The sequence below is a fragment of the Sceloporus undulatus genome, chromosome 7 (assembly GCF_019175285.1).
Source record: "Sceloporus undulatus isolate JIND9_A2432 ecotype Alabama chromosome 7, SceUnd_v1.1, whole genome shotgun sequence".
NCBI lineage: Eukaryota > Metazoa > Chordata > Lepidosauria > Squamata > Phrynosomatidae > Sceloporus > Sceloporus undulatus.
The window spans coordinates 12,723,649-12,747,114 of record NC_056528.1 but is presented as its reverse complement, the minus strand read 5'-3'; the positions used below and the strand labels follow the sequence as shown (position 1 = coordinate 12,747,114).

The following is a 23,466-nucleotide window of genomic DNA, read 5'->3' as shown; positions in this document are numbered from 1 at the left end:
CTCTTTGCAGGAAAGAGGTTTTGGAGACCAAAAGAAGGGGATCTATTTGTGCAAGAAGATTTTTTGAGACCCAAAAGAGGGAGATCCATTTTTATTTTATTGATTTATTTGCAGGAAGGAGATTTTAGAGAACCCCCCCAAAAAAAATTGGATCTATTTTTTTTCAGGAAGGAGATGTTAGAGACCAACAGAAGAGGATCCATTTCTTGCAAGAAGGAGATTTTTGGGACCAAACGAAGAGGATCCATTTTTTGGAGGGAGGAGATTTTTGAGACCAGCAAAGATTTTGGAAATGGAAGGGGATGGGAGAGAGAGAGAAAGAACGAATGAATTAAAGAAAGAAAGAAAGAAAGACCCCCCTCAATACAAACCCAGCAACCAAAAGGGGGGAGGGTGCTGAGGCCTATACCCCCCCCCCAAAAAAAACGCAGCTCCAAAATAAACAAACAAATGCAGCCGGGGCAAAGTTCTGGGTTTGGACAGTTCGGTCCTGCCACCCTCCGAAATTTTAATATCTCTTTTCGAAATGATTTTGCAACCTGAAATTGGGTTGAGAGACTCAGAAAAGTCCTCAGGAAGGGAAGGAGGGAATGAAAGAGGAATACATTAAATAATAATAATAATAATAATAATAATAATAATTCCATTTATTATTGTTGTTATTCTGTTTCAATTCAAGCTACGAATCGAGTCCCAGTTGGACCCCAGATTTTTTTTTTTAATCCCACTTTCCCTTCTCTGTCGAAACCCAAAAAGAAAGGAAGGAAGGAAGAGAGAGAGAGAGAGAAAGGAAAGCTGGGTTCACAAAGAGCCTTGGTTTAAAAAGCTGGGTAATGGGGGGTTAGAAAGGGTTGGAAAGAGGGTCTGTGTTTGAAGTCCTGGCCCCCTCCGGAGCCCTTTTCCACTTGTCAGGCTCCATCTCCGTCTCTTTTCTCCTCCAGAAAACAATAAATAGGCAGAAAAATCCAAATATAAACGGGATAAAAGAGGGAAGGCTGAGAAATCTGGATTTGTAAGAAAAATTAAAGGTGTTTTTGGGAGAGAGAAGGAATAAAAGGGAAGGTTGGATTGTGGGGCTGTATTTTGATGATATTTTATTGCGATACTTCTGTTGTAATCCGCCTTGATTCCCCTGGGAAAAGGCGGGATATAAATAAATTATATTATTAGTATTAGTATTATTAAACCTTCCTTAAGAATGGAGGACTTTTCCATTTTGGTTTGCCTTCTTCCTTGATATGGGTTGTCCTATGGCCAATTATGGCTATTTTACGTGGTTTTAACTACATTTTATAATGATGTCGTTTCAGTGTTAAGGAACGGGGTTAAGGGGATTTATGTCATTTTATGTATGTATATTATATAGTCATGTTTTTCCTTTGTGCTTTTTATGGTTGTAACCCGCCTCGGTTCTTCTGGAGAGGCGGGGTATAAATAAAAATTATTATTATTATTATTATTGATTAGAAACCCTTTTCTTTTCGTTAAGAATTTAGGAGTTTTAAATATCGGGTTTTTTAAAAGTTAGATTATTATTATTATTATTATTATTATTATTATCCAACTTTATTTATATAGCGCTGTAAATGTATTAAAATAGATAAAATAAAAATGATTCAATCTGGAATCGTTTAGTTTGATTTGTCGAACCTCTCTTCCTCTCCTTTCTTCGTTTGTTTCGGGTCTTTTCAGCGTTGTGTCTCCGACGAAAAAGACTTTCCTGACACTTTTTAGAGTCCAAACCTCATTTTAATCCAAAATCTAAAATAATTTGTTTTAGAGTCCTGCTCTTTTCGCTTCTCCAAAGCCCTTTTTCTCCAAAGCCACCCACTTTCTCACTCCTCTTAATTGTCCTTAAATGGTTCCCACAACAAACAAACACAAAAACTCCTTTCGCCGGCCCTGCCGTTTCCCCCAAACGCTCAGAACGCGTTCCCGACGGACGGAAAACGGTGGGAAAAACGAAGAGGAAAAAAGGAGTGGATTTCCCCAAAGATTGGGGAGGGGGCATTTTATGGGGGTCTCTTTCCCTCTCTAACCCTCTTTCTGTCTAAGTAAAAATGCCTATGAAATTGTCCCAAGCACTGCAAAACCCATCAGTCCCTTTCCATCGCAGGATTGAGACCCATCATCCCCACACCACACTTTTTCTGGGACCCCCATCGACTTCTCCCCCAAATCCCCAAAACCAACGACCCCCAAATCTCCCCCTTCGAAACCTCTCCCTCTTTCTTCCTGCCATTTCCCGTCCTTCTGGCGCATTACCATTGATGATATTAATTAAGTAATTAATAATAAATAATCATAATAATTGGTAATAATCATCATCATTATGCATCATTCCTGAGCCCAAATGAACCCCACAAGACTCGGTTCAAGATTCACAAGGAAGAGAAGTCAAAAGAAAAGGAAGACGTCGCAAAGTGCTCCATCCGACCAAACGCCAGAAACACGTCGGGACCGTTTCCAAATCCTCACAATGTGGGTTTCCTTCCTCCGGAGCCACACAATGGACCTTACAATCCGGATCATCCCCTACAGACCCTACAGACACAGGCACTCCCGGTTTTAAGCCCGGGAGGGCCACAAGACACGCGTCAAACACCGCACGTCGGAAGGCGTTTGCCAAGCCGGGTCTCCTCTGCTTCCCCCCCTCTCTGCCCCCATCTCCGTGCCCCTCCGTGCTGGGCCCTTACCGGCGTTGTAGGCGGCCAGGTCCGCTCCGGGTCCGGGGCTCTTCCTCTTCCTGGGGCGGCCCTTCTGGACGGTGCCCACGCCGTTGTAGTAGGGCAAGCCCAGCGGGGCGGCGGCGGTGCCCAGCGAGGGCCCTTTGCCGGAGCCGGGGCCCCCTTCCCCGAAGTGGAGCTGGCTCTGGCCGTGGGGCTGGTGCGGGAAGTCGCATCCCTGGAGCAGGGCCTCGAAGTGGAGCCGGCAGTAGACCAGCTGCTCCTTCATGCCGAAGTGGTCCCCGGTGGTCAGCACCTTGGCGCAGGTCGAGCAGGTGAAGCAGCTCAGGTGGTAGACCAGCTCCCGCGCCCGCATCACCATCTCCGAGGCCGAGATGCCCAGGTGGCACCGGGCGCAGCGCTGCACCGAGAAACGCCTGCGGGACAAAGCGGGACAGGCCCACGAGGGGCGCCTGGTCAGGCCCACGCCGCTGGCACACTGGGGGCAGCAGGGGGCACCGGCCAGGAGCCTTCCCACAGTCAGGGGGCACGGCTTCCCATTATATATATATATACACATATACACACATACTGCAAGCTGCAAATCTTTAGATTATATAGTACAAGCTAGGCGCCTTCCTGCACATTGCACATCTTTATATATACATATGCTCCTTCGTGGAAACTGCACATCTTTCTATACATATATAGGACAAGCTCTGCTCTTTCCTGGAAGTTGCAGATCTTTCTACACATGTATAGTACCACCTATGCTCCTTCCTGGAAGTTGCACATCTTCACAGGACAAAGTATGCCCTTTCCTGGAAGTTGTAGGTCTTTATTTAGCACAGGTTATGCTTTTCCTGCAAGCTACACATTTTATACATAGCACAAGCGATGGAATCGGTCTGTAGAGAGACCTTGTCGCACTTTTGAGACTCACTGAACGAAAGAAAGAAGTGGGCAGCAGGAGCTTTTGTAGACTTCGGTCTACTTCCTCAGATGCATTAGGAAGCTGTACATCTTTACATAGCTAGCAGGATCTATGCTCCTTCCTGGAATGTGTGTGTGTGTGTGTGTGTATAATGAGCTATACTCTTTCCTGGAAGTTGTGCATCTATGCATCATGCTGTTTCCTGGAAGCTGCCCCTCTTTCCATTGGCAGATGCAAGGTGGAGAGCTCTGTCAGGGCTGGGGGTGCCCTTGCCTCCCTGCTGGGTCCTGGGCCATGTGCCCCCTACCCCCCCACCCCACCCCCGTCCCCTCGGGCCTGTCTCCCTGCTACTGACCGGTAGTAGTCCTCCTTGCAGTAGATGCTGCCATCCTTGGAGAAGCAGGTGAGCTCGGAGTCGAGGTTGAGCTTGCACTCGCAGCACTTGAGGCAGCGCATGTGCCACTGCTTGTCCACCGCCAGGAGGTAGTAGCGGTCCGAGATCTTGCCCCCGCAGCCCGCGCACAGCGCCGCCCGCGCCTCCCCGCCGCCCGAGCCCCCGGACACCGAGACCGGCCCCAGGGGCCCCGGGACAACGCCGCCGCCGCCACTGCTCAGCGAAGGCATCGCCTGGGAAGGGAAGGAGGAGAAGCAGGAGAGGGTCAGGAAGAGGAGGAAGGAGAGAAAGCAGAACTGGAATAGGAAGAGCAGAGGAGGAAGAGGAAGGAGAGAAGAAAGAGGAGGCAGAACAAGAATAGGAGGAGCAGAGGAGGAGGAAGAACAAGGGAGGGAAGAGAAGGAGGAGGAGAAGAGGAGGAAGAGGAGGAGGAAAAAAGGAGGAAGAAGAGAAGGAACAGGAGGAGGAGGAAAGAAGAGGATGAACGAGAGAAGGAGAGGAGAAGGAAAAGAAGGAAGAGGGGGAGGAAGTGGAGGAAGGGTCCAGGGCCCCCCAACCAGCCCCCTCCTCTTCCAGGAAGGAAGGACCCGCCCTTTTGCCGCCCCAGGGGCCTGGAAAGGGGGCCTGGAAGTCTGTGGCCCAGAAGGCCTTTGCCCTCGGAGGGGGCAAGAAGGGCTTCTCCCCCCAAAACAAAATCCAGACCCTGAAAGCCTCGTCCCGGTCTCTAAATTCGGACCCCTAAATCCAGACCTCTACATCCATACCCTTAATCTAGACCCCTTAATTCGGATCTGTCTCCAAGGAAGGGAAGTGTTCAGAGGAAGGGAAAGAAACTGGAGAGAAGCTCCTTTTTCGCTCGATTTCTCCCAATAAATCTGGATTAAGGGCAGAAGTAGAGCAAAAAATGGAAGAGAAACTGCAGAGGAGAGAAAAGAAAGAGGAGGCTGGCCCTAAGAAAAGATTGTGGCCCCTTTTCTTAGGAGCATCATCCTCATTTTTATTTATTTCCAGATAGATAGATAGATAGATAGATAGAAGGATAGATATCTCCTTTAAAAAAGTGGCATTAAAACAACTGAAGATGACTTTTTGGGTGAGAAGAAATAAATGGGAAACGACTTGAAGGCGTTCACAACAAAATTAAACGCAACGCACTGTTTGAAGACACACAAACATGACAACAAAAATAGACGTGTCGGGGTTTCTAATTCAGAAGAAAGAAGGGGAAGAAAGGATAGAGAAACGGTTTTTTTTTTCTTTTGGAATAATTTTTGGGGGGAAGGACAAAAAAAGGGGACCCCAATTTCTTCGGCTACACATCCCATTTTAGTAAAACGGTTGGATTCCTAGTAGGTTTGCGAAGCAAGAGTAAGTAAGTCCCGTTGATCCTAAAAGTAGTTGCAGGGCTGGAAATGCATACATCTGTAGCACATCTGTATTAAAAACACGGGTTTTTAGACCGCTTCGGTTGAGGCAGCGAGTTGTATTTTGATGGTTTGTGCCAGGGCTACTCAAGAGTAGACCCAAAGGATGCAATGGGAAGGATTCCCAGGCAAATGCAGGAGTGAGTAGGATTGCAAAACCAAAATATAATCTTCAGCGAAAGAAATCCAATGGAGACAAAGTCCTGAGTAAACAGGAGTCGGGTTTGGCGTCGATCCGAAGCCTCTCTACCTTCCGTTAAATAACAAAATATGATGAATGAAATCGTTTTAACAGAAGGCTCCGAAAACTGAAGAGCGGGACTTTCCCCTCTTCTGCCGTTTGCGTGATTCAAAATGCGACTCGGATAGAAATGGTCTTTTTCAGATGTACATTTGCAAAAGGCAAGGAAGGCAATGAATGGGTTCTCTTCCAGGAAACCCTGGAAAAATCAGATATATATATATATTTTCCTGATATGATGACAAAAATGAAAAGAGGAATTATGGGGAAAGAGGTTCTTGACAAACCCACTCCATAAATCCGGGGTCTCCAATGCCCCAGAGATCCATCCCAAAAAATATGGGAGAAATAATAGAAACGTGGATATATTTGGTTGCCAATGAATTCCGACTTCTGAGCTCCAGTGCTCAAGAAACTCCCAAAGCGAGCATTTTTAAGAACAGAAACAAAATTGAATTTCCAACCCTCTCCAGAGACAAAACCCCAACAAGTTACGTTTTTTTGGTCTCTTCTTCCCAAACAAAAATACACATTTCCCGCAAAAAACAAAACACGCAACTCTTACCCTCTCCGCTTCTCATTCAGGAATTACTTTCGAGGAAGTTGTTTCCATGCCGCGGGTTTTCAAGGGCACAAATGCAAAGGAAATCGGATTGGTTTTGTTGGAGAGGGCGGCAGAATATTTGGGGAAAGTCACTCGGAACCAAAAGAGAAAAAGGAACTCCAATTCGTGGCCCTTCGAAGGAAAACTAGGGGGAAAGATTTCATCCCAAATAGCCCCCGATATTCATTCCCCGCTTCGGAAAAACTGGTTGAATCGTTTTAGGAGGAATAAAACACGGAAAGGAAAACGAGAGGCAGCTTCTTTCTCACCGAAAACGGAGCTTTGGCCCAAAACGATTCGGGAGAAAAACGAAAACAAAATTAATTCCCGGTTTCAAAAAGAAGAATAAATGTCTTTCTGAACATCTTCGCCTCGGATTTGGTCCAGTTTTCAAAGAAAAGGAAAAGTCGGGCTGAAAAGAGAACTTTGCATTTCGTAGCCACAGAAAGGAAAGGAAAGAAAGGGAAAGGAAAGGAAAGAAAGAGAAAGAAAGGAAAGGAAAGGAAAGGAAAGGAAGAGAAGGAAAGGAAAGGAAGAAATGGACTGGAAAAGGGAAAGGGAAGGGAAGAAAAGAAAAGGGAAGGAAAGAGAAGGAAAAGACTTAAAAAAGAAAAGGGAAGAGAAGACCTGGAAAATGAAAGGGAAAGGGAAGGGAAGGAAAAAAAGAGGGGGGAAGAAAATGAAAGGACTGGAAAAAGAAAAGGGAAGGGAAAGGAAAAGGAAGAAACTGTTTCTCTTCTGGGGGGGGGGGGGTGACCTGGAAATCCCTGCAGCTCCGAAACCTCATCCCAGGCAAAGGACTGAGATCCCCTCGTTCTCTCTCTCTCCCTCTCCTCTATTTTCCCCATCCCTTCTTCCCTTTTCCAACCTGCTTTGCCGAAAACTCTCTCCCTTTTGCGGTCCCTTTTCTCGATCCCACCGGAAAGCAAGGCCTACGACGTTCCGTAGTTCTTAAATCCGTCCCAAACCAGCCATTTCCCACCCTCCCCTTATCATCTATCTTCTGTCTGTCTGTCTGTCTGTCTATCTATCTAATAATCCAAATAAAAGCCCAGGCTTAGAGGCGATCCCTCCTTTCTCCTTTTTGCAAGGGGATGCTTTCCCAGCGAGTTTGGGTCTGGACCGGGCTGGCCTCCTTCCTTCCTTCCTTCCTTCCTTCCTTCCTTCCTTCCTTCCTCTGCCCTCCCGTTTCCTCTTCCTCTTCCTCTTCCTACCGTGTCGGTCTCTCCTCGGTCGATGGCGGAGCTGATGGCAGGGGCCTCCCCTTTCCCTCTCCGGTCCATTTCGTCGATGACTCCGTGCATCTCGGAACCGGCCAAGCTGTGGAAGAGCATGGCCTGGCCGGACCGGCACCAGAACCGGACAAAAGGCTTCCTTTCCCTCTTCCTCTTCCTCTCCTTCCTCCTCTTCCTAAGGGCTCCTCCTCGGTTGCGGATCCTCCTTGGCCATCCTTCCCAGCCTGGGCCCGGCCCAGATCCGCCCCAGAACCGCCTTCGTCCCGCTCCAAGAGGAAAGGAAACAGCAGCCGAAGCTGCAGCTACAGCCGCCGCCGCCGCCGCCGCCGCCGCCGCTCCCTTCTTCCCGGCGCCAGCCTCCGCGCCTTTTCTACCGCCCCTCTGACGTCACCGCGGGACGGGCGGGGATTGGCTCCTCCAAGGGAACCCGCCACGCCCCAGCCACGCCCCCCGGGGCCAACGCAGCCAAGGCCCTGCTCCGGCAGCAAAGACCGGGAAGCCCCCGGAGGAAGGTGATGGGGAAGGCGACCCGCACACGCCCCTTCGGCAACCGGGCGCCTTGGAGGAGACCCAAACTGGACATCCCAGGGCCTGAGGGAGCCACAGGCTGCAAATGCCCAGGAGCTAAGTGGGTGGCAACCCACTGGAATGCACTGGGACCTAGGTAGCCTTGCCTTTTGTCACAGGAAACCAGGGGAATCCCAGGTTTGGAGGGTTTGGGAAACACCCCACCACCACCCCTCTGCCAGCTGGGCCAGTTGGAGGAGCTGCAACTACACATCCCAAGATGTAAGTGGGAGTGGGGGCTTCAAAAAGCCCCAAAGTGCACACCCCAGGACCTGAGGAAACCACAGGCTGCAAATCCCAGGATGTTAGTGGATGCAACCACTGAAACACAGTGGTTAGGCTTGCCATTTGTCCCAGGAAAGGGCCCTTGGCGAAGACTTGCCCATAGAGAATCCTTGCCCACAGGGAAGCATTGGAGATGTTTGCTATGGGCAAGTAGTTCCCAATGTATTCCTGTGGGCAAGTATTCTCCAGTGATTCTCTTTGGGCAAGTATTCCCCACAGTTTCCTTGTGGGCAAGTATTATCCAATGTATCCCTATATTCTCCAATGATTCTCTATGGGCAAGATCGCAAGTACTGTCATTATGTCCCTTTGAGAGAGAGAGAGATATGTATATGTATATGGGGAATATTTTGAAGCCCTGGCTAGTTGAATCCATGGAGAGGGAGTGAGAGGGTGCGTATCCCTATGGATTAACTGTATGCAATGTCAAATGTCCAGCACACCAGCCCCTCTCTCCCTTTTCCCTTTTCTCTCTTTTGGAGGAGGGGGGCCAGGCCCCATCTGCCGCCTCGCAGCCCCCGAGGAGACGCCCCTCCGAAAGGCAGGCAGGGAGGGGAGCCGTGGGTCGGGCTAATGGCTGGGTTTCAGGTGCTCCTTCCATCTGCCTCGGGGCCCAAAGGAGACCGAGAGGAAGGAAGGGTCCCTGGGGGCCTCCCCGGCCTGCCCTCCGCAGGAGCCTGAAGCCGGCACAGGGGCCCAAAGCCAGGCCCAATTCCCCTTCCACCCCTTGGCTGCCTGGCTGGGATTGGGGCCAAGGGCAGGAAAAGGCCCTGGGTGCTTATGTGTGTGTGTGTGTATCATCATCATCATCATCATCATCATCATCATCATCATCATCATCATCATCATCATCATCATCATCATCATCTCACCCTTCTGCCAGGACTGGGACTCAAGGCAGCTAGAGATATCATCATCATCGTCATCATTTTTTTCTATCCGGCCTTTCTCCCAACATTGAGACTCAAGGCGGTGAACAACAAGGATAAAACAACACAATTAAAAACACTATAAGAATATTAAAATATATATATATATATATATTTAAAAATAACTAAACAATGTTAAGAGTTAAAACGATTATACATTAAAATGTAACGTGAAAATAAAAACCATTAAAATGTATAACATTACACAACATTTAAAAAGATGTGTGTGTGCATGTATATACCTATATGTATATGGGTATACACAGAGAGAGAGAGAGAGATATCTATATTGCTCTCCAGGGCGGTCTAAGGGCCAAAACACACTGCAGAAATAATCCAGTTCGAGACCGCTTTAACTGCCTTGGCTCCATGCTAGGGCATTCTGGGAACTGTAGTTCTGTGAGAAGCATCTGTCAGCGAGCGCTCTGGTGCCAAAAACAAACTACAATTCCCAGGATTCCCTGAGGCAGGGCAATTAAAGCAGTGTCAAAACTGGATTATTTCTGCAGTGTGTCTTGGACCTAAGGAAGCCTGAACAGCTCTTGGTCGGATCCTGGCTCCAAGAGAAGTTGCGACCCAAAATAAGGCTGCATCCGCACTGCAGAAATAATCCAGTTTGACACCACTTTGGGAATTCTGTAGTTTTGTGAGACGTTTTCTCTGCCAGAAAGCTCTGGTGCCACAACCAACGACAGCAACTAGAATGGCTCAGGCATGGAGCCAGGGCAGTTAATGCGGGATCAATGTGGGTTATTTTCTGCAGTGCGGAAAGGGAATATAACCCAGCCCTTTCTGCCTCAATCCTGACATTTTGGAGCAAAGAGGAGGGGGGTGCAATGGGGAATCTCAATTTTCCCTTTTAATTTCCCCCATCACCCTCCAGCCCCAGCTGGAAAAGGGATGAAACCGGTTTAAAAATCGTTATTTCCATGGTTTTGGGGCTCTTGGCTGGATTCCCTTCCGAGGAAAGTGAGATAATGAGATGCAAGAAGGATTAATTAGTGGCTCTTTGCCAGAAGGAGGCTGCGAAGGGTCTAAGCACGCCTCCCCCAAAACTACAATTCCCAGGAGAGACAAGAGGCTCCGTAAAACCGAAGCTATGTCTCTCTTTTTAAAGGGGGTCTCCTTCCTTTTGGTATGAAAGCGGGACAAGGACTCCTTGCAAAGAAGGCATTGGGAAGAGAACAAGGGACTTTCGCAGCAGGAAAAGGTGGGCTCTCTTTCTTTTTTCCTCTCTCTCTCTCTTGTACTGTATTTTTATTTTATTTATGGAAAGGTCTTCCTATCTTGCATTCAAAGGCAGCCGGAGGAGAGAGAGAGAGAGAGAGAAAGGAGGGAAGGTGGCAGAGGTAAAAAAGAAAAGAGAGACTGCCTACTTCTTCCTTGCTAAGCCTTTTCCATTTTTGCTCCAAATCCAGAAGGAAGAGCATCTTTGGGGTGTATTTTAAATGTTAAATGACCATCAGATGGATAAGAAAAAGCCTCTCCTGTTGTTGCTGTTGCTGTTTCTTTTCCAAGGGATTGGAGAAGAAGCTGCGATCCAAAGAGGATAATGGTGGGTTTCAGAACCACATCCACTCGGGATCAGTTTGCCAAAGGGATCCTGTAGCCCCTTGGGGATCCACTGGGAGAAAAAGAAAGGGATTCGTGGCATCAGCTTTGCGGTGGATTTCTTTCGTTTCTTTTTGCTTTTGTGCTGGGATCGAGTTTTTGGTAAAGGCAAAGAGAGAGAGGAAAGTCTTCCAAAGAGGGACCTAGAAACCTGAATTTCGATCCTATCGGATCCCAACGGATCCCACGCAAAGAGGGTCCCAGAAAGAATCGGACGAATTTTCCTTCCCAGAAGATATATATATATATATATATATATATATATATATATATAGAGAGAGAGAGAGAGAGAGAGAGAGAGAGAGAGAGGAGAGTTGCAACATGCTGTGTGTGTGTATATATTGCAAGTTGCAACTACTGTATATTTATATAGGGATACATAGAGAGAGAATAGGGATACATGGATGGACAGAGAAATAGATGTAATAGGAATGTATGGATAGATAGATAAATAGATAGATAATAGAGATGGAGGGATAGATAGACATATAAACAAATAGATAATAGGTCTGGATAGATAGATGATAGATAGATAGATAGATAGATAGATAGATAGATAGATAGATAATAGCAATGGATAGATGGATAGATGGATGGATGGATGGATGGATGGATGGATGGATGGATGGATGGATGGACGGACGGACGGACGGACAGACAGACAGATAGATAGTATAAGGATGGATAGATAGGTAAATAATACCGATGGGTGGATGGATGGATAGAAAGATAGCTAGATAGATAAGGAAGGATCGAGTAGATACAGTTGTAGAAGACAGTTGTAGATGAAAGTTAGATAGGCAGACTTTGCTCTGCTGCCATTCCCAGCATTCCCTAGCACTGAGCCATGAGAGCTAAAGCGGTGTCAAACCGGATTATTTCTGCAGTGAGGATGCAGCCCAGGGCAATATTAAAGTAAGGATAGAGAGAAGGAGTCAGATGGGGAGGGAGGGGGTGTCTCCTCTTCTCCTGCCTTCTTCTTCCCCTTGGAAAGGTCTCCTCACTGGAAGGGAGAGCCAGAGGTATGCATACAGACGTGCACACACACAGACACGTGTATGTCCTGAGGGGGGGAAGCACGTTCAAAACGCGTTACTTTTAGCAGAACGCCGGGCTGGAACTCTGCGTGGACAAAAACCCTGCCATTCTGGGAAGGCTTTTCTGCACCGATTGAAATCCAAACTAAAAGGGGGGTGAAGCCGGGAATTTCGTTACTGTTATGATGATGATGATGATGATGATGATGATGATGATGATGATGATGATGATGACTACAGTCTTCTGCGTTGATTTCGTTATCTGTGGCCTCGTTTTCTCCTCCCGTTCTCCCTCTGTAAGCAACGGTTTCAAAGAGGAAGAAAACTGCATTGAATGAAAAGGAAGACCCCAGAGCCTGGAAAACCCAGAGAAGACCAAGGCCGCCCTCCTCCTCGGCTCGGCCTCTTGTAGTCGACCCGGATCTTATTGTCATGAAATCTGTGAACCGCCTGGAGTGCCTTCTGGGAGAAAGGCGGCGTACAAATGAAATAAATAATAGCGAAATCCTTGCCTTTCTGCCCCGTCCCTCCGCCTTGGGTTCCTCTGGGGGCCTCCAGGTCCTTCCCGACTTCTGGAAGGAGAGAAGGAAGGAAAGGAAGGGAAGGGAAGAAGGGGAGAAAGAATAAAAGGGAAGGGAGTAAGGAAGAGGGGGGGAGGGAGGGATGGAGGGAAGGAAGGAAGGAGGAGGGAGAGGAAAGGGAGGTAAAGAAGGGAAGGAAGGAAGGAAAGAAGAAAGGAAGGAAGGAAGAAAAGGAAAGGGAGGGAGCAGATGAAAGGGAGGGAAAGAAGGAAAAGAAGGAATGGAAGAAGGAATGGAAGGAAAGACAGGAAGGAAAGGAAGGAAAGAGAGGGAGGGAGGGAGGGAGTGACGGGGGAAAAAGGAGAGGAAAGGAAGGGAAGGGAAGGAAAGAAGGAAAGACAGAAGGAAGGAAGGAAGGAAGGAAGGGAAGGGAGAGAGGCAGGGAAGGAAGGAAGGAAGGAAGAAAGGAAGGAAGGAAAGAAGGAAGGAAAGAAGGAAGGAAGGGAAGGGAGAGAGGCAGGGAAAGAAGGAAGGAAGGAAGGAAGGAAGGAAGGGGAGGGAGGGAGGGAGGGAGGGAAGGGAGAAAGAGAAGGGAGGAAGGAAGAAAGCCTGTTAAAGTTGTGTTCACTTCCTAGGTAAGCTCATCTGTCTGTCTGTTTTTTTCATTCTTCACACACACACAAACACTAGGAAGAAGAAATGAATGAATGTGTGTGTGTACTCACACACACAGTGGTGCCTCCACATTTGCTGAGGTTGGGGTGAAGGACCCCCATGGATGTGGAATAAACACAAAGAAAAAACACTATTCTTTTTACCTCTCTAGGAATGTCTAGGTCCTCCAGCACAACGCTATGGTCAACATCTGGCAGAGTTGTGCTGGAGGACCTAGAGATTCCTAGAGAGAACATACAGTATTAACCAAAACTGCAAGTCAGCAAAAGTCAAGGCTGCAAATGCGGAGGGCCAACTGCAGAATCCTATTTGTGCTGCAGAGAAATTCTGGCAGCAGATGTTGACCACAGAGTTCCACCGGAGGACCTGGAGATTCCTAGAGAGGTAAAAAGAATAGTGTTTTTTTAATTTGTGCTTTCCCCACATTAATGGGGTCCTTTACGCCAAACCCCAGCCAATGTGGAGTGGCATTTCCCCTATGTTTGCTGATTCTGGAACCATTCATAAGATTTTAAAGAGTTGGGTGGATCAAAGTGATGCAGAAAATGCTTTTGCCAAATGCCTGTTCCCTTTGGATGTATGGCTAGGCATTCCTTTTCAGATGTAACTTACCTTGATATGCAAAAACTAGTCTATTACACTAAATTAGATTTGATATCTTCCAACTGATGGCTTCTGTTATCAATTGGGTGCAAATCCACTCTGGGTTTAAGGAGCTATCCAAGGTGCAGCACAAGCTGTCCAAGGTGCTGAAACTCAGCCAAATCCTATTTTGTCGAGTTGGGTTTTTGTGTGCATCTTGTAGCACCTTTGAGACTAACTCAAAGAAAGAAGTAACACCCAAAACCCATATAACAGGGATGCCTTTATGGGGCCAGCCAAAATGCACAATATACATGTTGCAAGGTTTCCAAGATCCACTGGCTTTGCCAGATGAAGGCAATGAATGGCAAGGAAAGGGGTTGGAGTAGATTACCCTCATGGTCCCTTCTAGGTCTATGATTCTATGGTTTTAAGAACAAAATATAAATGTATGAGCATATATAGATGCCCAAATTGCAGATTAATTTGTCGTCCGCCTCATTTTATTGAATGTTAACATGTACTAATATGTATATTTAATTATTTTAATTATTTTCGAGCCCCTAGATCCCAGAAGGATCCCACAGAATTAAAACAGATTTAATAAAATTATAATACACAAACACACATTTTGGCTCAGAGCAAATTGCAGAAACAATCCAGTCTGAGACCGCTTTAATTGCCCTGGCTCAGCGCTAGGGAATCCTGGGAATTGTAGTTTATTGTGGCCCTTGAGCTCTCTCTCTCTCTCTTGACAGAGAAGTCTCAATGTCTCACAAAACTACAGTTCCCAGGATTCCCTAGCATTGAGCCAGGCCTCAAACTGGATTATTATTTCTGCAGTGTGTTTGGGGCCAGTGTCTCCCATTTCCTGACTTCCTTTGGCTCCCTTTTTCTTTTTCCTTTGCCCAAATTGTGGATTTTTAATTAATTCCTTGCAGATGCAAGAATCTTTATTTTTATTTGATTTTTAAATCAATGTCCCCTTTTCTCCTCCTCCTTTAAAAACATTATTATTATTTTGGCAGGCTTGGAGGGAAGAGCTCAATGTCCCGCAATGAGTCTCTTGCCCACCTCCATTTATTACTAATACAACCCTCTTAACTGTGATTTATTTGTCCAACGAAGTGCCTTCATCCCTCCCTGATTCATCTTCATTTCCAGCCAAATGAAAGGCGCCAAATGGATCTGGTGAGGAAACAAACGCAGAGGTTAATCACAATAAATGGAAGAGAAACAATAACAAAATCATAATCATCACCATTAAAAATTTGCCCGCCCTAAAAGTGTCACGAATCAGGTTTGACTTGAAGCGACCCAACGCAAAGGATGAACCTGTCAAAAAGGGAGCCCTCATTAAAGGAAGCCCCCTGGGTTTTTTTGGGGGGGGGGCCTCGCCCCCCCCCAACACACACACACAAATATTTGCAGGTTCATTGCAAAAAAAAAGGGGGGGAGACCCCCAAAGGGAATTGGAAACCTCTGCCAGGCAAGAGATCTGAATACATTTCTGCCCAAAAGGGAAGGCAAATAGATAGATCCAGAGAGAGAGAGAGAGAGAGAGAGAGAGAGGAATCGCTAGATAGATAGATAGATAGATAGATAGATAGATGATAGACAGACAGAAGGAATGGATAGATAGATAGATAGATAGATAGATAGATAGATAGATAGATAAGGAATGGATAGATAGATAGATAGATAGATAGATAGATAGATAGATAGATAGATAGATAGAGATGGCTGGCTGGATAGTCAGACAGATAGATAATAGCGATGGATGGATGGATGGATGGATGGATGGATGGAGAGAAAGAGAGAGAGAGAGAGAGAGAGAGAGAGAGAGAGAGAGATAGGACTTTGGTCCTCCAAATGTTTTACACTTCAGCTCCCAGGATTCCTGACTGTCTGGGCTTCTGGGATCTGAGGCCTAAAACTCCTGGAGGAGCAAAGTTTGGGAATCACTGAGAGATGCTGCTGGTCAGAGTAGAGAATACAAGGCGGATTCCATGGAGATGGCTATCATGGGGCCTCTCATGAGAGCTTCTCCTGGCTTGTCTGAATCTGCTTTGACTCTCTGATTTTGCTTCAGTTCCAGAGGTCTCCCCTTGCCAGCTCTTCTTAATGTTGGAAGACAGTTTGCTTCTTTCCATTTAAGGCTCCTTCAGACTGACTTCTCTGATTCTGCTTATATACAGGCTCCATGCTGAGCCCAAGGTTTTTAATTTCCTCACTTTCTACTTCAGGGCCCTTTTTAATTTTAACTAGCTTCCTCTTTCTCTTGCTTCTCCTGCTCCTTCTTCTGGGTGATCCCTCCCCTGAGGATGTTGAACACAATTATTTTTGTGGTCATTTCGACTCAGAGGGCCAGCTGTATACAAACCAACTCCCTGGTATTTTCTGAAGCATCATCAAAAAAGAGAGGGAAGCTATATAGAGTATATAAGAGGGTCTTTTTAAAATGCAGCCATTTTAAAGTGACAATAAATTGTGCGTTTGCAGTTCCAAGGAATGCCACTCTTATGTGTGCCCTTGTCTGAAGTGGGCCAGGTATGGTCAGGAGTAGAATAATAATAATCCATCATCATCAGCATCATCACATGAATCTAATGAAAGTGATTGCAGCCTACAATAAAACAACAACCATAAAAATAATGTAGATGAACTAAAACTAATGCAAGTCAGTGTGGTATCATGGTTTGAGCATTGGACTATGACTCTGGAGCTCAGGGTTCGACTTTGCTTTATGGTTGCCATAAGTCAAAAATGACTTGGAGACTCCCAACAACCAAAAATCACATTATGATGAAGAAGTTGCAACAGATGAGAACAGATCAATAACAGGTGCATCTGCATTTTGAGACAATCAGTGAGGAAAATGTCATATTTTGAGGGAAAGCATTTTTATTTGGGGAGAAATGCTCTAATGTTACACTTGGATCGTGATAGAGATGAGAAAAATGTCTGTCCAGGGCCATCGTTCGTCTTTGAGGAAGGTGACTCCTCCACTGAAACCAAAATGCTCCTTTCGCATCTCTCAGAGAGGAAGAAAACTAGCCTGAGTCTAAACTTTGGAGACATCAAATGAGGGAATGCCTTTGGTTGGGAAATGCTCGGTGGCGCTGGAGTGTTGCTGTGCAAAGGTCTGGCTTAATTGTGCTCCGGGAAGAAACGTTCTCATTAGGAGACTGGGAGGGTGCAGGAGGGCCGGGCGTGATGTTGCTAAGCAATGCCGCCATTGCTATGGCCAAGGAAGCAGTGCTGGAACCCAAGAACAAACTCCTGTCCTGGGTTCCTCCAGAGCAGGCTCTTAGGGTAGGAAACTCAGGAGAAGGGAAACATTGAGGGATGTGGGCTCAAAGACTTGCAAAGGCAAAGCCCAGACACAGCCATGGGAAGAAATAGGATGGAGAAGTGATAGATCTGCAAATCCTGAGGCCTGGACAGTACTGGATTTGGAACTACAGAGTTGGAAGGGGCATAAGAGGCCATAAAGTCTGGATGCAGGAACGTCAGTTACAGCATCCTCAAAAGGTAGCTATTCGTGTACAAGCCAAGCAAGCTATAGTTTGTTGTGATGGTTAAGTTGTTTGTGGTGACCCTGTTAGGAGGTTTTCTTGGCAAGATTTGTCTGGTGTGTGTGTGTGTGTGTTTGCCATTGCATTCTTTCAAGGCTGGAAAGAGTGACTTGCTGCTAAAACAAAACTTCCAGCTAGACAGAGGATAAGGAGGAAAATATGGGGGCTGGGTGGGCATAAAAAAGGCGGGAAAGGAGCTTCTTTGTCAGAAGCTTTGTTAACTGAGGTATCCATGTAGTGTCCCTTTTGTGCTCTTAATGTGATCTGATCTATGATGGTTTTATTCAGATATTTTATCAGTCCAGTCAGCATTGTTCCCATTGCACTTATAACTATTAGACCCACCATTTCTTTTCCTAGAAGCAATGGTGTACGTTGTTATTGTCGTTGTTCCTGCTTTATTGCCATCGTCGTTGTCTCAGATAACAATTCAAAGGCCACATGTTGTCACTCATCTTTTATTTAAAGTGGACTTCAGCAGCGTAGACGTGAGGAACGTGCCAGCTCATCATTCCAACTCCTGATCATCTGAGCAGGTGGGAGGGAAGGAAGACATTTCCATTTCCATAATCCTTGTTGGAAGCCCAACCTACCATTTCTTGGGAGAACCAGGCCTGATGTATGCCTTTCTCTCCTTGTCTAAAGAGTTTCTCCCTCTGTGTGTCCCTGCTTACCCTATTGTCAGTGCCTTTTCCTACGGCAGTCCTAGGAGGTCTTCTGATTTATTGGGGGTCCGTTTGCCAGCCATAATATTTTGAAGGAAATGATGATGCATCCTACAAAAAGAAAAGAAATATAGAGGTATTATGCGGGGCAGGGGAGAGAAAGAGGAGTGGGGAAGAGGCATGAATGTACTATATTCCATCTCTGAGAAGTTAAGAAGCATTTAGAGTATAGGAGAGCTAGCCAAGGGGAAGCTGATAAATCATGGCCTCTTGTTAATCATAAAGGGCTAGGAAGACAACCAGAAGTGGTCTGTGGAGAGGCAGCAACCCCTTGAATATCTTCTCCCATATTTAAATCTTCCTCCGCCATAAAGCGGAGGGTTCATTTCAGGTCAATCATCATGTGCACTTTTTCTTTTGGGGGTGGGTGGGATGAATCTCTTGCTTGGCGGAAGGGGTTTTATGGGCCTGAGTTATAGCCGTTGGTATAATCACAGGCCTGAGAAATAAGAATGGTTATTTCTTATTCCTTTGTGAACGGGGCATGCAAAGGTCAGGCGGTGAGCGGTGCTTCAGATGCTTCAAGGGAAATATATTATATCACTTACGGCGGGAGGCTTGTTAGTGGCGGGAAAGGGGGGGAATACCATGCATAATGATGCCCTATTGCCAGGCAGAAGGGTGGTAGTGATGGTGGTGGTCGTGAGGCTGGGCTGGAGGGAAGGCGGTTTCAGATGCACATGAGCATGGACATTTTCTGGTTAGAAGAGGGACAAATTAACCATCAACAGTGGGTTAATGGCGAGGCAGATTGAGGGAGGTGTTGGGATGGTCCAACATTAGGTGGCATGAAGGAGAAGCAGGAATGACCCTCAAAGTTGGGACAATTCTGCTGTTAGACAGGGTGAAGAAGAAGAGGTGCTGCCTTTATTTAGTTATTTAAAGTATTTCTGTATTGGCTCCCAACCCACAAAGGTTCCCAAGGTGATCTCCTCTGAAGAAAATTTCTGGCAGGCTTCTATGAGAGCAGGTGGTCTTTCAGCTATCTTGGCCCCTGGTATTTAGAGCTTTGCAAGTTGACATCAGCATCTTGAACTGAGCATGGAAGCAAATTGGAAGTCAGTGTTGTCCTTGTAGGACCCCTGTTATGGAGTCTCTAAAACATAATTTGCTGTTTGCCAAATGTCTTAGGCTGGCTCTGTGCTTGCCAGGAACTGACTGACAGGGTGCTGGTGGCATGCTGTTGGATGGATGACCCTCCTTCCCCAGCATCAGGTTAGACTACTGCTTGGAAAAGTCAGAGTTTTGGAATGCAGAGCTTGGAAATTTTCCAAACAGTAACTATACCATCTGAAGGGTTCTGGAAATCATATTCCCTTGCTCCAAAGTAACTTTTCCAAGGTCTGCTAGTTGGACTGCATGGCCTTACCTGTTGCTTCTCCCTCCGTGCTCCAGCATGAAAGGGAAGGAACCTACAAGTAAGAGACCAAAGGAAAGAACATAAATGTTTGCTTGGTCTTCTTGCTGTTGTCTGTAACCAAGCACAGCTATTCTCTACCTCTGGTTTTAGATAAGAATGTGTTTGGGAGAGGTTGCACGGTTGAAATGATTTTGTAATTTTCTCTTTCTTTCTTTTTCTGCCAATAAGGTTGCTTCAGGCGCTCAGACAGGAATCCCCTCCCAGACGCCTGGCTGAGTTGTCCAGGCTCCTCACCCCCTCCAGAAGGTTTCAAACCATCTTTAATCCCCCGCATTATGCTTTTCCACTTGGAAGGTCCCTGAGAGCCTCCTTTTGTTTGGTGCTCAAGGGCTCAACTCTATTAAAAGAGAGAGAGAGAGAGAGAGAGAGAGAGAGAGAGAACTCCTTCTAATCGGCTTCTTTGCCCTAGACACACTTCTGCCCCAAGGACAGGGCAGTTGGCACGGTTAAAGCTGTTCCCCTCCTGCACCAGGGATGGCTGACAATTTCCAAAAAAGACAATTTAACTCAAGGATATGGGTATCTCTGAGCATATGGCAAGGGCAAGAGTTGCTGTTTGTTGTCTCACTTGCACAGAATGATTTCTGGTTTGCTGGTTGATAGACCGAACCCAATGGTGGAGAGCAAGTGTCTTGTGGATGTTGCTGGGCTTTGCCCTAGGACTGATGTAATTCAACAGTTTTATAAATGGCTTGGGTGATGGAATATAGAAGGCATGCTTACCAAATGTGCAAATGTAACTGAATTAGGAGGGATACCTCCAGAGACGATATGTATGGAAAACAAAATATATGAGGGGAGGATGAAGGTGCTGGGCATGTTCAGTTAAAGTGATATCAAACTGGATTGTCTTTGTAGTGCAGATGCAGCTCAAGTCACCATAAAGAAAGGCAAAGCACAACCTGGAGGGAACAAAAAACAAAACAAAACAAAACAAGATTAAGTACCTTGCAAGAGTATCTATAGCATTTGTGGGTTGTCTAGAAGTAGTAGTGTCTCCGTTCAGCACAGACTCACCTAGAAATATGTAGTCAGGGACCTACAAAATCAACAGCTGTGACTAGCCAACTGTCAAACCCAGTATTTTCATGTCTGAAGATGCAAAAAAATCCCCAAATGATAACCCTTTCCAGAATATAGTTCTTTGCAAGACGGCAGAGTGTCTGTCATTCAAAACAGACAAGATGCCAGGGTAGTTCCCAGACTTCAAGAAGAGGAGGATCCGGGTGATCCTGTCTTCAAAAGAGGCAGATGGTACATCTAGCAAAGGGGGGAAACTGTTCGGCATTAAATAATGCAACTTTCATTTCTGGAAAAAAACGGAGCACAAAGACAAAGGCAGTGGAAGAAGGCCTAGCAGCAGATATTTCAGCAGCCGGAACGCTTGGCTTTCTACCGGTTTCACAGTCTGAATGACAGACAGACAGATCACCAGGTTCAGCTGTCAATCTTCCCTTTCCCCGAATCCTCCTCCCAGGCAGGCTGTCTGCTCTTTCTGAAATGTTACAAGTGTCTCCTGCGTATTTATTGATTCTTTTTTGTTCCTTCAAGAAATGGAAATGTTACTTGAAAAGTTTTAGTTCTTTTTGTGACGATCGGAGAACGAGGTTCGGTTGCAAAACTTGCAGAACTTCAGGTAGAAATAGATGCTGAAGTTGAATGCAGCCACTCAAAGCCAACTTCTTGTGGGCTGCAGCAGTAACCAAACAGGCGTGTTTCTATTAGATTACTCAGCAGCCAAGAGGGTGGTTTATTTTGTAAAAGACACCAGTCATATCAGGAGAACTCTCAATAATAAAGCACCAGCCATGTATATATATATATATATATACACACACACACACACAGAGTGAGAGAGTTTTCATATAGAGTAATGGTTTCCAAACTTTGGACCTCCAGATGTTTTAGACTTCAGCACCCAGAATTCTTGAGTTTTGGGACCTGACGTTCAAAACAGCTGGAGGACCAAAGTTTGGGAACCCCTGATATACAAAATGCCCATATATAATAAGTTTTCATATACATATATAGACCTTTCATATATAATATTCATCTATATGGTGTATACACACACACACACACACAGAGCCTTCATATATAGTTTTCCAATTTTGTGCATTTTGCACATTTATATTTACATATAGTTTCCCTATATATGTAGTTTCATAGGTATACACATATAGTTTTCATATATGTGTATATGTGCGTATATATATATATATATATATATACACATATATGAGTTTTTATATATGTGTAGTTTTCTCATATATATATATATATATACAGGGAGAGAGTTTTTCATATATCAATATATTTACAGAGTTCATACACACACACATATATGCATATATTTATATATGGAGTTCCTATATATATATATATAGAGAGAGAGAGAGAATTCTTATACGTATATATGTATATATTTATATATGGCATTCATATATACAGAGTTCTCAATATATATATTTACATAGTTTTCATATATGTATGTGTATATATATATATATATATAGTTCTCACACATATATATTTACATATATAGAGTTATTTATATATATATATTTAAATATAGTTTTCATATATATGTGTGTTTGTGTGTAAACACACATAGACGGGGGTGTCCATCTATCTATTTCATTTTATCTAATCTAATCTCTCTCCCTAAATGCGGCCTTGTTTACTAGGCGAGGCCTATTCGCAGTGTTGCTATGGCAACGGCAACCATCGAGGCGACGGCGTTGACGGCTAGAGCGTCCGAGCGTCTTCCGGCCCGCCTCCCCGCCGCTTCATCGGGACTACCTTACCCAGAAGGCCCTTCGCGGCCTTTTCCGTCTGCGGGCCGTCCACTCCCCGCCCGCCCGCCTTGTCCGTGGGCCGTCGGTCGGTCGGTGCGTGAGGCGTCCGCCTGGCCTCCGGAGGGATGGAGTGAGGAGCCCGGGAATCTCCCTCAGACGCCGCCGCCGCCGCCGCCTCCGGGGTCCCATGAGGGCCCCACAGAGACCATGGGCTCCCGCGTCAAGTGAGTCGGGAGGAAGGGGGCGTCGTTCATACGAACAAGAGAGGACGCGTGTCAGGAGGAGGGTCTCCTCCCTCCTCTCTCCCAGGAATGGGCCCCTGGGCCTCGGAGGGAAGGGGAGATCGAGGCCTCATCTCTCTGGCAAGACCAGACAAGGGGGCTTCCATCTAGCTAGCTAGCTATCTCTGAGTGTGTGCATGTGTATATTATCAGTGTGTGTGTATGTGGGTCTGAGGAGAATCCTGTGTAAAAGGAGGCGAGAGCACACTGTGTCTCTACGGGGGAATATATTTATATACTGTATATAGAGAGATATGACTATACAAACACACACACAAATATATACACATGCAGAAAGAGAACCAGAAATAGATACATATAGACAAACAGACACAAATGCACATCAAGGCAGAAAGGGAACCAGGAGGGGAATCTCTTTCTCTACATATGAATATAGAAACATACACACAGCCATATATACACACACACACATGCAGAAAGAACTATATTTTTAATAGCTGTATCACTGGGAAAAGATACACACACACACACATATAGAAAGAGAATATATTTAAGTGAGGAACGAGATATAGATACGTACACACACCACACACAGAAAGTGACCTATACAAGAGGAAATGTATGTATATATGTACACACACACAATATGTTTCCATTGAACGTATCTATTTCTCTCTCTCTCTCTCTGTGTGTATAAACATACACACATATGTTTTTCAATGAATGTATCTGTTTCTCTCTCTGTGTGTATCTATATCTATATATATATATCTCTATATATATATATATATAGACACATACATGTGTGTATTTTCAATGATGCTTGCAGAGCAGGCCAGTGAGTCTTGAGCCATCCTTCCTAGGACTTGCAGTGTTGCCAACAAGCCTCCAAACGTTTGGCCAAAACTCACCAAATCCCCCCCCCCCAAATATCTCACCAAATACTTATTTCAACTCTCAAAATTACCATTAAAACCAATCACCAAAATCACACCAAA

The 23,466-nt window shown here is 45.7% G+C and overlaps 2 protein-coding genes and 1 long non-coding RNA gene across 3 annotated transcripts in view; 1 reads left to right on the top strand and 2 right to left on the bottom strand.

Annotated features, from left to right (window-relative positions):
* The window catches only part of LHX2 (LIM homeobox 2), a 26,760-nt gene extending 18,802 nt beyond the window's left edge, over window positions 1-7,958 (bottom strand). The window contains exons 1-3 of the mRNA XM_042480150.1: window positions 7,478-7,958; window positions 3,956-4,227; window positions 2,697-3,103 (exon numbers count right to left, since the gene is read on the bottom strand). Of these exons, the coding sequence (XP_042336084.1) occupies window positions 2,697-3,103; window positions 3,956-4,227; window positions 7,478-7,597 (799 nt within the window). The 5' untranslated portion in view covers window positions 7,598-7,958. The remainder of the gene's footprint in view (window positions 1-2,696; window positions 3,104-3,955; window positions 4,228-7,477) is intronic.
* Window positions 7,959-11,531: 3,573 nt separating this feature from the next.
* Window positions 11,532-22,303, bottom strand: LOC121936164. Its single transcript, XR_006104928.1, has 7 exons — window positions 22,236-22,303; window positions 20,152-20,330; window positions 19,378-19,420; window positions 17,958-18,059; window positions 17,629-17,811; window positions 14,811-14,893; window positions 11,532-12,499 (listed from the first exon to the last, which is right to left on the bottom strand). It is a non-coding gene; the product is annotated as an uncharacterized LOC121936164 (long non-coding RNA).
* DENND1A (DENN domain containing 1A) overlaps window positions 22,287-23,466 on the top strand; it is a 171,335-nt gene continuing 170,155 nt past the window's right edge. The window contains 1 exon segment of the mRNA XM_042478041.1: window positions 22,287-22,450. Coding sequence (XP_042333975.1) covers window positions 22,434-22,450 — 17 coding nt within the window. The 5' untranslated portion in view covers window positions 22,287-22,433.